The sequence below is a fragment of the Bos taurus genome, chromosome 18 (assembly GCF_002263795.3).
Source record: "Bos taurus isolate L1 Dominette 01449 registration number 42190680 breed Hereford chromosome 18, ARS-UCD2.0, whole genome shotgun sequence".
NCBI lineage: Eukaryota > Metazoa > Chordata > Mammalia > Artiodactyla > Bovidae > Bos > Bos taurus.
This window is the reverse complement of record NC_037345.1, coordinates 53,806,077-53,824,817: the sequence shown is the minus strand read 5'-3', so window position 1 is coordinate 53,824,817 and position 18,741 is coordinate 53,806,077. Positions and strand designations below refer to the sequence as shown.

The following is an 18,741-nucleotide window of genomic DNA, read 5'->3' as shown; positions in this document are numbered from 1 at the left end:
TGGGTGGCAGTGCTGACTGTCGAGGGCACCGGGGACTTTCGGGGAGGAGTCACCGGCTCCGCCAGGGGTGGGTGGAGCTTGGGGAGAGGAGATAGGATGGGTTGGGGTTTTGTGGTAGGGTTGCGGGGGCAGAGCTTGGGCGGGGTGTGGGTGGAGGGACGGAAGTGGGGGCACAGGACCGAATCTCCCCATGCCCCTCCTTTCAGTCCCTAAGCGCTCCCTCCCCAGGGGCTCGAGCAGCAGCCTGAGGGGGCAGAGCCCTGACTGGCCAGTGATACACATGACAGTTCAGCTCAAGACTCTTGTCCCCCGTCTGCCCCCAGCGTGGCAGCGAAAAGCTAGTCGCGAAGTCAACGTGCCGACCCAGAGTACTGAACACCCCCTTTCCGTACCTGCCCGCATGGGGTGTAGGGCCTGCCAAGGGCCTGGGGCCTGCCCACTCGGAACACCTCCACCCTCCTGGGACTCCTCTCCTTCTCGAGGTGGCCAAATCTCAGTGGCTGGGTGTTCCCTCAGCGGGAGCCAGACCCTGTGCTTAGCTCTTCGGGTGCCATTGCACCGGGTTCCCACAACCTCAGACCATGACATGTGTTGCAGAGGATGAGAGATGGAGGCCGGGCCTCGAGGCAGCCCCGCAGGTTGTTCAGGGCCCAGCAGGTCATCAGAGTTTGTATCCAGTCCCTGGGGACCCCCTCTGCTTGCTCGGAGGCCTCCACCCCTACCAGCCAGGGGTCCTTGGGCCAATCCCAGCATCTCTCTGGACCTCAGCATCCCCAGAAAAGAGAGCCAGACAGTAATGCCCACCTCCTGGCTTATCAAGGGCTGCCCCCCAATGCCCAGAACAGGGCCTGCCGCCTGTCAGGGCCCCATGAACACTTAGGGAAGGATGAAGGCCTGTGAAGGGCACTTGAGGAAGGATGAAACCCTGAGAAGTACACACTGCTGTTGGGACTTCACGGTGGCAGTCGCCCGCCCGTCTGGACAGAGGGCACAGGTGGGCAGAGGGCCATCAGGTGAGGCTGACAGGAGCCCAGCTTCAGGCGCCACGCAGCCTCACCCCCCCCCCACCATCCCTCTAGGCTCCGTGCTGCTTCCCCAGGTGGTGGTTTAGGTTTTCACCCCAGCCTCAGACTTCCTTCCCCAGCCCCAGCCAGCCCCCGGATGTGGTGGCAGATTCGCTACTGTACCGACCTCAGCTGCCCCAAACAGCCCTCTTAGGAGCAGCAGGGGGCTCGTCTTGAGGTCCTCACCCCCACCCAGCCCTGCTGGTCGGGAGCCCATCTCAACCTGGGTGCCTCTGGGGCTCAGCCAGGCCGTGGCCTCTCGATGCAGCCCATGGGCGGCAGCTACCTGCTGGATGATCTTGGACAAGTCACTCTGCCTTTCTGAGGGTTCAGCTTCCGGTATGTAAACTAAATGGTAGCCACCCTTATTATTAGCTGGGGAGGAAAAATCAAGTCCAAATGGCTCCTTGAAGGGGTGTTTTATGACAGGCCTGGCACATTCTAGGGCCTCAATTCATACTTGCTGAATGACTGAGCAAACCCACCCACAGCACCTGAGTGTCTGAGGTGCGCACCCCTTTATCTCAGCACATTAGAGTCACAGCCAGCAGGACTGAGCTTCTGCTGTGTTGTAGGCACACTTACACCGTCTCATCCTCACAAAGACCCTCGGGGTCAGTCCAATTGTCCCATCTGAGAGATAAGAGAAACAGGCTCAGAGTGGAGAAGTCACCAACCTAAAGTTACCCAGAGATAAGACACGTGCACACTTCCCCAGAACAATGTGCTTTCCCTCTGTGAGGTGGTGAGGATGTGTGGTCCTCCCTGGTTGCTATGGTTCTTTCAGGCTCCCCGAGGCTTTTATCTGGCTCTTCACCCTTCTAAAGACTGGGGCAGAGTGGGAAGCTGACTACAGGAGGAAGGAAACTACACCCCTTCTCCACCGCCCTGCGCCTGACTCTACCAGTCCTGACACTCCAGTCTGTTCGTGGCACTTTGGCCACGGTCGTTGGAGCAAGACCTGAGGCAAGGATCTCTGTCCATCTGGAGGCCTCGGTCTTCCCACCTGTGGAATGGGCTGGGGTGTGTCGCGAGGGAGGACGGTGACGCTCTGGGAAGACACAGGCTCACTCCGGAGAGCGGACCGGACCTGACACCGTCTCCCACCCTTTCCCCTGCGGTGGGCGCCGGATGCAGGCCAGGCGAGATGGCTCCTTTCCTTAAAGGGCCAGAAGCCTCTTCAGCCCCGGCCTCGAGACCTGTGGTGGGGGTGAGGGTGGCTTGCTCCTCCCTTACCAGCTGAGGGAAAAGTCAACTTTCCAGACAAGGCTTTGTTGGTGGGAGGAATCAGTCTCTCCTGCCAGTCCTGCATCTCCCACCCCAGGTCCCCAGGCCTGGGCGGGGGAGGTGTTACCCCCAACTTGGAGGCGCGCTGAGCCCGCCCTCCTCTTCCGCCCCCAGGCTCTCATCAGGTTCCACCCTCTCTGACGTCACCAAGAGCGGTGCCGATTGGCCGACTGAACTGTCACTCTAAACACTTCCTCCTGGGCCGCCGCCGCTGAGTTAAACTTTGGAGGGGGAAAAAGAGCCACCGGCTCCCTGCGCTGGGCGACTTTCCCATCCCTCCCACCCCCCGCCACCCCACTGCCGATGGTAACACCGCCTTCCCCGCGGGCCCCGACCGAATTTTTCTCCAACTTCCGAGACCCGTGAGATTCCCTCCTTAGCACCCCGGCCCTCGGGATCCCTCTGCCCATCCCCGGGCCCGCCATCGGATCCCTGGGATCCATTCGATCCCCGACTCAGAGGCTCCTGCTCTCCACCCCCAAGGTCTGGTGAATCCCTCTGGCCCCCTTCTTAAATGGATCATCTTTCTAGAGCCACTGACTTCTCGACTCCACCTGCTCCCTTTCCAATCCCTTCTCTCTCCACGGATCCTTTGGATCCTGGGCTCTTTTGATCGCTGTGACCCGGACCTACTAGATTTCTTCTTTGATTTCTTGGTATCTCCCAATCGCTGGCCCCTCTCCCCAAAAGCACTAGATTTCTCCTTTCTGATCATCTGTGTTCCTTTAATTCCCCGGGTGGGTGTCTGATCCATTGGATTCCTTTTCTCTAACTTCCCAGGGTCCCACCATCCTCGAGTTCCCTCAACCTGCCAGGCACGGTTCTCTTCTTGGATTCCCGGGATCCCCGCTTATAAGATCCCTGGGATACAGTGACCCAAGCCTCCCTGCTCAGGCTTCTCCAACCCGATCCCGGGGTGGGTGCCGGGCGGCGGACCCCGGGCCTCGCCCTATGGCCGCCGCCCCCTCGCATCCCGCCGGGCTCCCGGGCTCTCCCGGGCCGGGGTCACCTTCGCCCTCCGGCGGCTTGGAACTGCAGTCGCCGCCACCGCTGCTGCCCCAGGTCCCGGCCCCGGGCTCGGGGGTCTCCTTCCACATCCAGATCGGGCTGACCCGCGAGTTCGTGCTGTTGCCCGCCGCCTCTGAGCTGGCCCACGTGAAGCAGCTGGCTTGCTCCATCGTTGACCAGAAGGTGAGCACACAGGTTTCCCACCCCCGCCCCAGCTTTAGGAGAGGTCTGGGGGGTGGGGGGGCGCTGGCAGAGGTGGCTTCGAGCCCAGTATAAGGAAGGGGGAGAGAAGTGGGCTGAGCCTTGGGCTGCTGAGGGGTGGGGGTGCAGCATTGGCCCCCCAGTTGCCTCCTCACCCCACTACCCCTTTGAGAGAGGCCTGGTCCGGGGTGGGGTGCCCCAGAGGCCTCCCCGAATTGCTTGTCCCTGCATGTTGTTGTTTGCTGCAGACAGCAGGGAGGAAGGGAGGGGCCAGCCAGGTGTAGGCGCCCAGAAGGAGCAGGCGGGAGCCCCAGATGTGGGAGACCTCTCTGCCTGGGCTCACCCCAGCCTCCCTCCGACTTGGTGAAAACAGTAGAAATTGAAGCCGGGCCGGCCTGGGCGATCGGGTGACATGTGTGGGTGTGGGTGTGAGTGCGCACCCTGGACTAACTGCCAGGGGCAAGTGAGGTCTCAGGGACCAATTTCTGCCCTCCCCCAGGACAGAGGTGTGTGTGGAGGGGCAGGCGCGCCTCTTCAAAATCCCCAGAGGTTCTGAGGTCTCTGTCCCCGCTCCTGATCGGTGTCCCCACCCTTCAGCTCTGAGGCTGGCCTGTCAACACGAGCCTTCCCCACTCCACCCCACTCTTTGCTTTGGACATCACGGTCACTGGGGTTGAGGCCTGGAGAATCTCGTCAAGGGGAAAAGCGGGTGGGACACAGTGTTTGAATTCTAGAACACTAAAAGTTAGAATAGTGGGCTACTCTACTGTTGGAATTTTTGACTTTAAAAATGTTAGAATTCTACATTGTTGGAATATGCAACTGCTAGGTAACTGACTCCTCTGGTATTGAAGTGTTCAAACATTAGACCCTGAGGTGGTTGAAATACTAAAACATTAAAATGTTGGAATATTCTATTCCCGTGTTGTTAGAATCCTAGAGCATTAAAATGTTAGAATTTTGGTACGCTGGGTTGTCGAAAACTTTCAGGCTAAGATATTCAAATATTAGAATCCTAGTTTGGCAGATCCCTACAACATTAAAATATTAGGCTACTGCTAATCTAGGTAGTTAAGTCTAAACGTTATAATAATTTGTTGGAATCTAGAAATGAATCCTATCATAGGAGCATGCTGGAATCCCCAAATATTCAAATTCTAGAATCTTCTTAGACTCCTGGGAATGGATTCTCTGGGCTTCAGCGAAAACATGAGGAGCCTGGCCAACTCTCCCATTTTACAGACAAGGAAACTTAGAGAAAGACCTCCGGGGCAGTCAGGACTCAAGTCCTGGCACCTGGAGACCCTCTCCCAGCAGCAAGAACAGATGAGTTTCCTTTGCCACCAACCCCCCTTCCCCTTAACCAGCTCCCACACCCAACTCAGCCTGCTCCTTAGGGAAACAGGCTGGGGAGAGAGCAGTTGTTCCCTGGGTAAGATTCTTTATCTGCTCAAGTCCTCAGCCTACCCCCTCAGGCCTCACCCCAGTTTTCTCTTCTGCCCCGCTGTCCAGGTGTAGTAGGGCCCCTTTCCTTCCTTCCAGCGGCTCCACCTGGGTGGTTTCACTTTCTGTTCTACAGGTTTCATTTCCTGCCCCTCCTCTCCCTAAGCTGGGGACCGGGGCACCTGGGTCCTTGGGGCTTTGGGTAGGGGCACCCTGCCTATCTCCCAACTCCTTGGAGCCCTAGACTTTCTGCACCACCCCCCCTCCCCACCCCCCACCCCCCAACCAGGAGTCTTAAATCTCCTCCTTCCAGATTGCCCAGCCCCAGTGCTGGGCGTGGAGCCAGGTAACAGGGACAATAGATTCAGGAAGGAAACTGGGGGTTGGGGGACAAGGAGGGGGGAGGCGGGGGGCTGCGGGAGCAGGAGGTGGTGTGGAGATAAGGGAAGGGGTGCTCACTCAGCCCTGCCCCTCTCACTTCCAGAAGATTCTAGGTCCCCAAGATCCCAGAGCCAGTCTCCCTCCCCAACTCTGGCAGGCGGCTCTCGCCCAGCACACCTGGGTCTCTGGCACCCTGCCCGGCTCGGCTCGAGCTGGGTTTGGGAGGGTACAGACAGGAAGCAAGGGGCTGCGGGGTCTCTTGAGTTTCCGGGGGAAACAGCCCGCCCTGCCCTGGGAAGGTTCCAGACCGCTGCTCTGAGCTTTTCCGTCACCACGTCCCTCTCCCGCCCCCTCAGTTCCCCGAATGTGGCTTCTACGGCCTTTACGACAAGATCCTGCTCTTCAAACATGACCCCACGTCGGCCAACCTCCTGCAGTTGGTGCGCTCCGCCGGAGACATCCAGGAGGGCGACCTGGTGGAGGTGGTATTGTCGGGTGAGAGGCCGAGGCCCGCCTAGGGGCGGAGCCTCGAGCGGGGGGGCGGGACATCGGTAGGAGGCGGGGCGGGGTAGGCCCAGAAACTTAGTTCTTCAAGTTAGGGACCCGCGGTTCTAAGCGCTGGCTGCAAATTAGGAGCCCCGCGGGAGCTCCTAAAAACTCCCGCTTCCCGGAATAGGTAGATGTGGTCCCTGCACACCGTGGAATTCGCCCCGCACTGAACGTAAATGAGCCAGAGCAACCCGGATGGATCTCACACATCTTGCTTAAGGGACAGAAGCTAAGCTAGGCATTGAATCATGCCATTTACGAAGCACAAAGACATTTACGCTATTTTGGCAGAAGCCAGGAGAGTGGGTGCCTCTGAGGAAGCTGCGGTGGGCGGGTCACAGTGGTTGAAACTTCCATTTATCCATCAGGATGCTGGTGACACGGCGTGAACAGCTTGACGGTTCATCGAGCTATGCGTTTCTGATTTGGCCCTTTCTAGACCTATGTGTCACCTTGATATAAAGTTCAAAATGTTTTGCTGTCTGTCTCCTCTCGATGACATGCTTAATTCAATCAGATTCTGCAGCAGGAGATGAAACCCGGGCACCTGGATTTTCAGCCAGAATCTAGCCCACCCACTGGCCCTTCCCATTTGATAGATGCGCAAGCTCTCAGCACTTAGAGGAATCTTTAGCCCTTGGTTCTTTCAGAAAGGCTGAGGTGGGTGGGAAGCACCTTCCTTACTCTGGTTGTGTGCCCCCCCGCCCTGCCCACCCCCATCCCCATCCCCACCCCCACCCTGAGTGCTGCAATGCTTAGTAAAATTTGCTAGATGGATGGATGACAATTAGAAGTTTGGATTTACCTCCATCCTAGAGTCTCACAACCCTTGGATGTTTATCTTCATCCTGGTTCTCCCCTCAAACCCTAGTCTTCTTTATGTAGCTATCTTCCTGATGCTTTCACCGGGTGCCTCCAGGCATCTCAGATATAGCCTGTCCAAGACAGAAATCTTGATTTTGCCTTCTTTTTTGTTGTTGCACCGCTGGGCATATGGGATCTTAGTTCCCCCACCAAGGATTGGACCCATGCCCTCTGCAGTGGAAGTGCAGTGTCTTAACCACTGGACCACCAGGAAAGTCCCCTGCCCTTCTAACTCTTCTCTTTCCACAATCTCCTCCAGCTTGGTGAAGGGTATCACACAGGTGCTCATGCCCCAACTTTGAGGCATCCCTGACTCTTCTTTTTCCCGTACCCCTTTACTTGGTCCATCATCAGACCTACTGATCTCACCCTTAATTTACATCCTGAAGCTACTTCTTAGTCTCTCCATGGATCCAAGCCACCATCACTTCCTGCCTAGATTACTGCAGTAACACCTAAGTCAACCCATGACATTCCACTGTTCAGAATCCTCCCATGGCCCCCCAGTACCCTTGGAAGAAAAAATGCAAACTCCTCTTCAATGTGGTCTCAAGGCTGTGCATGACCTGGCCCCTGCCAATTCCCTGAATTCATCTCTTAACACTGTCCTTCTTACTTTCTTTGTTCCAACCATCTTGTCTGCCTTCTGTCCCTTGAAGAAGCTAAGCTCCCTCCCACCTCAGGGCCTTTGCACTTGCTGTTTTGTTTTTGGTTTTGGCTTTTGGCAGTTTTTTTTTTTTTAACATTTCTTTACTTATTTTGCTACGCCAAGTCTTTTTTTCGGCTTGTGGGATCTAGTTCCCTGTCCAGGGATCAAACCTGGGCCTCCTGCATTGGGAATGCAGAATCTTAGTCACTGAATCACCAGGAAGTCCCTATTCTTCTTCTTCTTCTTTTTTTTTTTTTTAGTGTTTCTCGTCTCTTTCTTGAAAAGAATGTCAGCTCTCTGAGAGTGGGGCGAAAAATCTCTCTTGTTCAGAGCTTTATCCTGAGTGTGTAAACAGTGCTTGGCACATAGACACAGTCCCCTTTCCATTGCATAATATAAGAAAAGTAACTTAATGATAGACAAAAAATTGGGGTGGGGGTAGGGAGCCCAACAAGATTTAGTCCAAAAACAAAACTTTTAAAATAATAGCTAACATATTATTGAGCATTTTCTCTGTGTCAGGTACTGTTTTAAAGAGTTTTCCAGGACTTCCCTGTCAGTCCAGTTATTAGGACTCCAAGCTCACTGCCAAGGGCCCAGGTTTAATCCCTGGTCTGGGAACTAAAATCCCATCAGCAATATGGTAAGATGCAAAACAAAACAAACAAAAAAAAAAAACAAAAAAGTAGAGCTTTCCATATATTCTTTTAATCCATAAAAAAGAACTGTAAGCAGATACTATTAAGATACTGGGCACGGAGATGTCCCTGGTAGTACAGTGGCTAAGACTCTGTGCTCGCAATGCAGGGGGCCCGGGTTCGATCTCTGGTTGGGGAACTAGATCCCACATCCCACAGCTAAGATCCAATGCAGCCAAATAAATAAAGTACTTAAAAGAAAGAAAAAGGATACTGGGCCTGTTCTTTGCTAGATTCCTGCATGGCCCAGACTCTTACCTTTTTCAGGCCTGTATCCTCATGTCATCTCCTCAAGAAAGCCTTCCCTGAGTACCTATTTTATTTTGGCCGTGTAGCACAGCTTTCAAGGATCTTAGTTCCCCCACCAGGGATTGATCCCCAGCCCCAGGCAGTGAAAGCACCAAGTCCTAACCACTGGACCGCCAGGGACTTCCCCTGGCCACCTATTTAAAATGGTACCTCTTGCATCTTCCCTATCTAACCTCTTTGCTTAATTTTTCTCCCAAGCATTTACTGACTTCTCACTTAGTGTATATTTTATTGCTTAAAAATTTCAGAAGCAGTATGTATGTACAGTGGCTCAGGAAGATCCCCTGGAGAAGGGAATGGCAACCCACTTTAGTATTCTTGCCTGGAGAATCCCACAGACAGAGGGTCCTGGCGGGCTATGGTCCATGGGCTCGCAAAGAGTCGGACACAACTAGCAACTAACACTCTCATGTACAGGGTTAAAAGCATGAACTCTAGAGCCACCCTGGCCTGGATTTGAATTTGAGTTCTGCACCTTGCTAACTGTCTGACCTTGGGCAGATTGCTTCACCTACTGTGCTGTAGTCTTTTTTTCATCTAGAAAATAGGGATAATCATGTCCCTCAGTGGGCTCTTGAGAAGGCTAAATTTGTTAATATTATAAAGTACTCAGCACAGTGTGGCTTGGTGGCTCAGTGGTAGAGAACCCACCTGCCAATTCAGGAGACACAGGTGTGATCCCTAGATCAGAAAGATCCCTCTGGAGAAGGAAATGGCAGCCCACTCTAGTATTCTTGCCTGGGAAATCCCGTGGTGGGCTACAGACTCCACAAAAGACTGGAACACAACTTAGCAACTAACAGCAGTAACAACTCAGCATAGCGCCTGGCACAGAGTAACTGCTAGATTGAGAGGCTGTTAAATGAGAGTATTTCTCTTACTTGTTTGTCAGTCTCCCTTACTAGAGGCCAGGCAGAGATTTTGTCTGTGTTGTTCTGTGTAGTGTCCCCAGCCCCTGGAACAATATCCAGTAATTATCTGTTGAATTTCCATTTTACGGATGAGAAAAGTGAGAAACATAGGTATTTTCTTTTGCTTTGTCTTTCTCTTTCTGTCTCTCTTTTTTTTTACACTTCCCAGATCAAGTAGATCATAAATTCTGAAGGTGGGACCCAAACATTTGTATTTTTTTTAAACATTTTTAAATTGTGATGAAATATACATAACATAAAACTGCCATCTTAACCGTTTTAAAAGTCCAGTGTTTAGCAGTGTTAATCACATTCACATTGTTAGGCAATCAACCTAACAACCTCCAAAATTGCTTTCATATTGCAAAACTGGAACTCTGTACCCATTAAACAACTCCCCATTCCCCCTCCCCTCAGCTCCTGGCATAGGTACATAGATGTTCTGGCCAGTGGTGGAGCTGGGATTTGAACCCAGGTCGAATGTAGGATGCGAGTAAATGATTGAAGGAGAGATCAAACCTTGCAGCCGGGAGGACTGTGAGAAACCTGGGAACGCGGAGGCTGAAATGGCCACCGCTGGTCGCGGCTCAACCATGCGTCCCTCCCTGCTGCCTGCAGCTTCGGCCACCTTCGAGGACTTCCAGATCCGCCCGCACGCCCTCACCGTGCATTCGTACAGAGCGCCTGCCTTCTGCGACCATTGCGGGGAAATGCTCTTCGGCCTAGTTCGCCAGGGCCTCAAGTGCGATGGTGAGACACCGAGGGGGCTGGAGGCGGGGCCAAGAGGAAGGGCGTGAGTGTGAGGGCGGGGCCGAGGTGGAGCTCAGGACCTGGAGGTGGGGCCTAAGAGGAGGGGGCTCGGAAGGCGAGGTGAGCGCCCAGAGGCAGGGCTTGGGGGAGGAACTGGAGGTGGGGCAGGAGGCGGGGCCTGGGTGGGGGCGGGATCTGGGTGGGAGTTGGTTTGGGGGTGGGCGGGTGGGGACTGGGAGGTGGAGCTCCGAGGGAGACGTAAGAGACAGAGGCTTTGGGGTAGAGAAGGGGTGATGGAGAAGAGAGCGGAACCCATACCAGTCAGGCACCAACGGGAGAAACAGCCTGTACGGATCACATATTAAGGGATATTTGGGGAAGGAATTGGATTCCAGGATTGTGGCCACTGGCAACTCTGAAATCCACGGTGTGGGTCGTCAGGAAGGGCAGGCTGGAACTCAGGCAAGAGTTGCTCTTTAAACCTTTCAACTGACTCAAACAGGCCCACCCAGATTAACTAGGATGATTTCCCTTTGTGGACTTGAATCACATCGCCAAATACCTTCGCAGTAACACAAAGATTAATAACTGGGGATGTGACACATAGAGCTGACCATCAGCGTCCACCCCTTGGCAACTTGGCACTTCCTTCTCCTAGGGCTGTCCTAACAAAAGATCATGGGCTGGGTGGTGTAAACAATGGAAATTTATATTCTCTTGGTTCTGGAGGCTGTAAAGTCCAAGATCTGGGTTCTGACAAGATATGGTTCCTGGTGAGGGCCGACTTCCTAGCTTGCCGATGGCCACCATCTCATTGTGTGCTCACACAGCACGTGGGGAGAGGGAGATTTTTCATGTCTCTTCTCTTTATAAGGATCCCAGTCCCCCTGATCAGGGCCCCATCCTTAGGGCCTCACTTAAACTTAATTCCTTCCTTAAAGGCCCCATCTCCAAATACAGTCACATTGACGATTAGGGCTTCAATAGATGAATCTGGAGGAGAACACAAGCATTCAGTCCATAACAAGCACCTTTAACTCATCTCCTTAGGTCATACTTAAAAAAAAAAAAGGAACACAGTGTGTTCCTTTGAGACAAATTGTCTTAAGGTTAAGCCCAAGAGTTGGGATCCACAGGTTCACTGTTTCTGTCTTTGATGCTTCTGATCGGGAACGTTGAGATCATGCCTACCCTGAAGATGAGGGCTGCCTGTGTGTATGCATGCTAAGGTCGCTTCAGTCATGTCCGACTCTGCAACCTCATGGACCGTAGCCCGCCAGGCTCCTCTATCCATGGGTTCTCCAGGCAAGAATACTGGAGTGGGTTGCCATGCCCTCCTCCAGGAGATCTTCTCAACTCAGGAATCAAACCCATGTCTCCTGCGGCTCCTGCATTGCAGGCAGATTGTTTACCACTAAGCCACCAGGGAAGCCCAGGCTACAGTCTATGGGGTCGCATGACTGAAGCTACTGAGCAGCAACAACAGCCCTAAATATGCTTGTGGAGGACTTCCCTGGTGGGCCAGTTGGTAAGACTCCACTTTTCCCACTGCAGGGGACACAGATTCGATCCCTAGTCAGGGAAGTAAGATCCTGCATGCCGCATGGCCAAAAAACAACAACAACAAAAACAAAGCATAATTAAATACACTTGTGGCATTATTTAAGGGCTCTAGAGATAATAGCTGTATTAGGCCTGCAAAAACCAATTTAGTGCATCCAAAGCTGCTATCAATATTGCCATCGTTCACACATCATATCCAACTCTTGATGTCTTGGTTTGCATAACCTTCATCACGGTGTATCCCTGGTGTCATTAAGTTCTAATGGCCATTCTCCGAGTGGACTTCATTGGCTTGGCATCACAGATGATGGTCCAAGTACACTTGGTTCCAAAAGAGGCCCAAATGCCTGTCCTTAAGGCCAGTGATAACCTTCCTACAGGAGATTGACTCCACTTTGGTATTCATGCTAGGAGTCAAAGATGAGATTCTGAAATTTGGTGAAGCATGTAAATGATTAAAGACAAACTGAGACATGGTTCCTGTGTGCGATTTGCCCCCCTGGAACTCCTAGCAGTGCCAGCAACGGTCCTGAGGCTTGCCTCTGCAGTTGTGACATCATGCATTCGAGACTGCCTAGGAGGAATTACTGAACAGGAAAGTCTGCAACAGGCAGGCTGCCAGAAGACAGGTTTCATGAGGTATTTCAAAAGAAGTTTCCAAAGGATGGAGGAACGCTTTTTTTTTTTTTTTTAGTATTTCTTTATTTGTTTGGCTGTGCTGGGTTTTAGTTGCAGCATTCCAACTGTTAGTTGGAGCATGTGGCATCTATTTCCCTGACCAGGAATCGAACCCAGGCCCCTTGCATTGGAAAGCATGGAGTCTTAGGCAAGGGAGTCCCTGAAGGAAGATTCTTTGCTCCAGAGGGCAGTCCTGGAGTCTGGAATTATCAGAGATGTATGGAGAAGTGTTCAGGAAGTCCAGTAGGAAATGACAAGCTGAGCCTGACTATCATGGTCAAGGATTAAAAATAGAAAAGAAAGAACAAAGTCACACTTCCACCTGATATGATACAACCATCCGGAGTGGGACTGAAAACGGGCTCTTTCTCCAGAAGGCAATGTCCTCGTGTGATAGTCCCTCTTCTCCTTTGATATCCTTTAAGTTAGATGTCAGGACTCTCCAGGTGGCTCAGTGTCAAAGAATCAGCCTGCCAATGAAGGAGACACGGGTTCAATCCCTGAGTCGGGTAGAGCCCCTGGAGAAGGAAATGACAACCCACTCCAGTATTCTTGCCTGTAGAATCCCATGGACAGAGGAGCCCGGAGGTGCTACAGTCCATGGGGTGGCAAAAGAGTCAGACACGACTTAGCAACTGAACGACAACAACTTACATATCATGATATAAAGCTAGTTATTATTAATATGTTATAGGATAACGGGGTAGAAGAGGGAAGAAGAAAATATTTGGTATCCGCATGTATTCATAACAAAGTAAGGAAGAAATAGTCATAACTGTGAAGTCCTCGGGGGTGCAACTAGTCACGTGGCTTTGGCTTCCTTGTCTTCCTTCTCCACTGCCTGGTCCATATTTCCCTCGTCCTCAGCCAACACCTCACCTGCCCAGGGTGGTGGCCCAAACCTTTCTTTCTTTCTTTATTTTCCGGCTGCCCTACGCATCTTGGAGCTTATTTTCCCAACCAGGGATTGCACCGCATCCTCAACAGCGAAAGCGCAGAGTCCTAACCAACAGGACTGCCAGGGAATTCCCCAGACCTTTATTCCTGCAGTCTCTCAGCCCTTAGCAGTTCTGCCTGAATTGGGTTTTGTAGTTTTCCGTTGAAGTTAATTACACTAGGAAGAGGTATCTCGAGGGATCTGCTCTATTCCAGAGCTTCAGAAGAGGAGGAGGAGGGGGTGAGTGGAGCTTTAGAGCCCGGACCCGGTAGAGGCTCTGACCGTCTGGCGCCCCCCACAGGCTGCGGACTGAATTACCACAAGCGCTGCGCTTTCAGCATCCCCAACAACTGCAGCGGGGCGCGAAAGCGACGCCTGTCGTCCACGTCTCTGGCCAGCAGCCACTCGGTGCGCCTGGGCACCTCCGAGTCCCTGCTCAGCATGACTGATGAGCTGGTGAGCGGCTGGGGGAATGGAGAAGGTGAGTGGCTGGAGGCTGAGGGGGCTCCGGTGTGGGGGAATCTCACTGGAGTGTCCCTTCCACTCTTGACGTCTGATAGAGCCGTAGTACCACCGAGCTCATCCCTCGCCGCCCTCCCTCGTCCTCCTCTTCATCTTCTGCCTCGTCCTACACCGGTCGCCCCATCGAGCTGGATAAGATGCTGCTGTCCAAGGTCAAGGTGCCACACACCTTCCTCATCCACAGCTACACACGGCCCACCGTCTGTCAGGCTTGCAAGAAACTCCTCAAGGGCCTCTTTCGCCAGGGCCTGCAGTGCAAAGGTCAGCGAGGGCCCCAGGGTGGGGGTGGGGACAGAGTCAGAATCCGCCCCCACCCGCACACACACACTCTAAGAGACTTAGGATCTCAGCTGGGCTTGTGGCTGGAAACAAGAACCTCTGGCCTGTTCTTTAGAAGCACAGGGTCTCAGAAGGGAGTGCCCTGAATCCTGGTGTTCTAGAACCTTTGGAATTCCGGAATCCTAGAACCTCAGTCCTTAGAAACTTGTAATCCTAGTGCCTGAGAAATCTAGATTCATATGACTCTCAGCATGGAATTCTTAAACTATAGAAGTTGAGAATTCTCAAATCAGAGAATTATAGAAACATACGTTTCAAGACTTCTGGATCATAGGATTCAACAGAATGAATCACAGAACCTTCAGTTCAGTTCAGTCGCTCAGTCGTGTCCGACTCTTTGCGACCCCATGAATCGCAGCAGGCCAGGCCTCCCTGTCCATCACCAACTCAGCACAGAACCTTAGACTCAGAAATATTAAAGCTCTCAAATTATAGATTCTCAGGTGTCCATTGTTCGTTTTCATACCTTATTCAAGACTCCCCAGTGTATTTAATTGCATTGAGCAACTACAGCTTCATGCAACAAATTCTGGAAAATTCTCTTTTCATATCTATTCTATGACAAATATTATCTATGTCCTTGTTATGGTTTCTTAGATACACCCATCATTTAAAAGTGGGCATTTAATTTCCAAATACATGGGATTTTTAAAGTTAAAAAAAAAAAGATTCTCAGAATGTTACAACTTTAAAACCATAGGAAGCGAGAATGATAGTGAAGTGAAGTCGCTCAGTTGTGTCCAACTCTTTGCGACCCCATGGACTATAGCCTACCAGGCTCCTCTGTCTATGGGATTTTCCAGGCAATAGTCCTGGAGTGGATTGCCATTTCCTTCTCCAGGGGATATTCCCAGTCCAGGGATTGAACCCGGGTCTCCCGCATTGTAGACAGACGCTTTACCATAGAAACCTAGAAACAACACTTTTGAGTCTGAGAAGTCTAGAACCATATAGCCTCGGAGGCATCCTAGAAATCTAGGATCCCAGAACTTTGAATGATCAAATTCTGGAATACCAGAAGTCTAGATCCATAAAAAGTTAGAGCCATCCAATTCTAGGATTCATCAGAACAAGCAAATTCTAGAATCTTAGATGTTTGGCGCTAAAGAACCGTAGAAACAAGTTCTAGGTTAATGGGTGTACAGAATCCTAAGAATTTTGACACTCTCAGATTCTAGAGGCTTAGAAGTCTAGAATCATAGAAGTGTAGAGTCACTAAATTTAGACTCTTTGAGTCCTAGGACTGTCAAAGCCATGAACACTTCATCTGGCCCTCTTCCATTTAATCGAGCCACTCCATAGTTGAGGACTTTGACTCAAAGGCAGGATGACCAGAGTAGGACCAGTTAGCTTTCCTGCCCCACAAAGTAAGAACAGACTCTTTTGAGACTAGGGGCTAGGGGGTCAAGGGTTAACCCTTAGAGGTGACCTCTCTTCTCCCCCTCCCACTCATCTCCACATTCCTTGTCCTCCTACCACCAGATTGCAAGTTCAACTGTCACAAACGCTGCGCCACCCGCGTCCCTAACGACTGTCTGGGGGAGGCACTCATCAATGGAGGTAAGAAGCTAGGGGTGCTGAGTGGGAAAGGGCGACAGGACTGGGTGGAGGTCCCTCTGATTTCCCTGTCCCCCCAGATGTGCCCATGGAGGAGGCCACTGATTTCAGCGAGGCTGACAAGAGCTCCCTCACAGATGAGCCAGATGACTCTGGTTTCATCCCCGGCTCCCACTCGGAAAATGCTCTCCATGCCAGCGAGGAGGAAGAAGGCGAGGGGGGCAAATCTGAGAGGTACCCAGGGCCCCATCCAGCGAAGGCCCTTCCGCGTCCCTACTGTGGGTTGACTTCACCCTGTGCTTTTACATTTCCCAGTTTCCTGAGATCTGTTGCAGGAATAGCAAGCAACCTGGTGTGGCTGAAGCAGGGAGAACGAGGGGAAAAGGATAGGAAGTGAAGCCGGCGGGGGGTACTCAGATCACAGTGGTCACCCCGAGTTTCCTCCTAGTACTACCGGCCCTGGCCGCCTGGAACCTCAGGATCCCTTTCTCCCAGGTCTTTCCTATCACTAACAGTGATAAGCTCTCAGAGCTGGACCTTGAAGCACTTGAGAAGAGAGGACTATTGGGAGAGGCAGCCTATTTCATAGATGAGGAAATTGAGTCTCAGAGAGGCAAAGAGAAGTGGCCACAGTCAGTGAAGTCCAATTTCTCACACAGGGATCAAGAGATTGTTGGCTCTGGAGTTGCACGGCCACTTAATTTTTCTCTGCCTTCATTTCCTCACTGTAACAACAGTATGTGCACAGCGGCACTGAGAGGCTGAGCCACTTGCTTGGTATCACACAACTGGCTCCACAATCAGTGGGTTCAGGACTCATTACCGCTTACTGGGGGCCCACGATGTGCCAAACACTCTGCTAAACTGTTAAGAAGGGCTTCACTTCTCACAACACCACCTTTGGTTGGAGAAACTGAGGCACGAAGAGATTAGTACTTGCCAGGCAGCCTGACTTTGGAAACCAGCCTCTTAATGTGGGTCTCTCAAGAGTCGTCTTCCTCATTATGGTAAATCTGGAAACACAGGCAAAAAAGTGGGGCCGAAATCGCCCTAGCTACCCAGAGATTGACTCCCACTTCCCCACCCCTCCCCCTGCTGTAGCCCCAGGCACTATGGTTATTTTCTGCTTGTAACTTCTCACTCCTTCTCTCCCCGACTCTCAGCTCCCTGGGGTACATCCCCCTAATGAGGGTGGTGCAGTCAGTGCGACACACAACGCGGAAATCCAGCACGACGCTTCGAGAGGGCTGGGTGGTTCATTACAGCAACAAGGATACACTGGTGAGTGGGGGCGGGGAGCCAGGTAGGTGGGGCTAGAGTTGGAGGAGGTGGGGTTTGAGGGGGCGGGGCTGGTTGGGGCTTGGAATGGGCGGAGTCATGCTGGAGGCAGAGCTTGAAATGGGTGGCTCTAGGGTCTTGGGGGCGGGGCGAGATTTGGGGGCGGGACTAAGGCAAGGTCAGGGGTGAGGCGGGGCTAGAATTAGGGGCGGGATTTGGCTGGGATTAGAGTCAGAGCTGCAGTAGTATGGGGGGCAGACGACCTCACCCTCTCAAGCACCTCTCCCAACAGAGGAAGCGGCACTATTGGCGCCTGGACTGCAAGTGCATCACGCTCTTCCAGAACAACACGACCAACAGATACTACAAGGTGGGCCTTCTGGCTCCCAAGTCCCCCAGCCCTCTCTTCTTTGTCCGCTGTATTTTCCCTTCCTCTCTCAGTTGCTTCAGCCAAACGCCTGCGAATCACACCCTCTGCCCACCCCCTGCTTGTACGCTCCCATCCCTTCAGCAAGTGTCGCCTACGACGCTGTGCCCTCAGTTTGATTTCGGCTCCATCACTTTTCAGCTGGGGGACCCAGGCAAGTTACCTCACCTCTCTGCCCCCTGCGCCTCTCACCTGTAAAGGGCGTCCAAGAATAGTCCTTGCCTCAGGGCTGTGCCAGAATTCAAAGAGATAATCTATGTGGAGCAATTAGTTTAGGACCAGGCGTATGTTAAGTTCCATTTAACTCCCAGTAATTTTAAGTGTGTTATCATTATTACTTTATAGTTAATTTTTTGAATTCTTTCTTTGTATTTATTCATCAGTGCCTCCCATGCCAGTCCTGGGTTCCAGCACCTCTCCTCCTGGGTCCTTGCTTCTGCCTTCGACCTCACTGTCTTTTTCCACACAACAGTCAGAGGAGTCCATTAAAACCATTACAACCTCCCAGTAGCTCCCACTACCCTTGGAATAAAACCCAGACACCTCACTGTTTATCTGCTCTGGAGCATCCTCCTAACCCGTCCCATGGCTGCTTTCTCCTCATCCTTCCCATCTTCCTCAAGCCATGTTATCTTAAATACCATCCCTGTTGCAACATCTCCATCTCCTGGTTTGTTTGGTTTGGCCAAGCGGCATGTGGGATCATCCCTGACCAGGGATCGAACCTGTGCCGCCTACATTGGGAGCTCGGAGTCCTAACCACTGGACCCCCAGTAAAGTCCTGGCTCCTGGCTTTATTGGTTTCACAAGTCTCTCTCTCTCATTCTTTCCTTCTTTTCTTCCTCCCTTCCTTTGTCTTTCAACACTTTCCAAAGCATTTCTTCCTCTCCATAGACCCTCCACCTTCTCTCCTCCCAGGGCCCCCTCTGCCTCCCTCCTCGTCTCCTCTGTCAGTCCCATCCTCTCTCATTCCCTTCCACACACAGTTGGAGAGAAATGCTCCCTGCCTTGCACTAAACCCTTCCATGGTTCCCCAGGGCCCTGGAGACAAAGCCCAGGCTCCTGCCTGTGGCCCATTAGGCCCTGCAGAGCTGACCCTAGCCTGATCTCCCTTTTTTATGCATCAAACCTGGCATACCTACTTTGTGCCAGGCACCATCCATGTAATGGGGATATGGCATGTCCCTTGAAGACAAACCTTTTCTACCTCAGGACCTTTGCACATGCTTCCCCCCCAACATTCCTCCACCAGCTGGCCTCTTCTTACCTTTCTGATCTCTGCTTCAATGTAAATTCCACCAGGAGGCCTTTCCTGACCACTCCATG

The 18,741-nt window shown here is 52.3% G+C and overlaps 1 protein-coding gene across 1 annotated transcript in view; it reads left to right on the top strand.

Moving 5' to 3' along the window:
• Positions 1-2,536: 2,536 nt before the first annotated feature.
• Positions 2,537-18,741, top strand: part of PRKD2 (protein kinase D2) — a 32,674-nt gene continuing 16,469 nt past the window's right edge. Inside the window, exons 1-10 of the mRNA XM_059877580.1 lie at positions 2,537-2,834; positions 3,132-3,542; positions 5,741-5,879; positions 9,983-10,114; positions 13,594-13,748; positions 13,853-14,075; positions 15,636-15,713; positions 15,791-15,944; positions 16,874-16,991; positions 17,281-17,358. Coding sequence (XP_059733563.1) covers positions 3,303-3,542; positions 5,741-5,879; positions 9,983-10,114; positions 13,594-13,748; positions 13,853-14,075; positions 15,636-15,713; positions 15,791-15,944; positions 16,874-16,991; positions 17,281-17,358 — 1,317 coding nt within the window. The 5' untranslated portion in view covers positions 2,537-2,834; positions 3,132-3,302. The remainder of the gene's footprint in view (positions 2,835-3,131; positions 3,543-5,740; positions 5,880-9,982; positions 10,115-13,593; positions 13,749-13,852; positions 14,076-15,635; positions 15,714-15,790; positions 15,945-16,873; positions 16,992-17,280; positions 17,359-18,741) is intronic.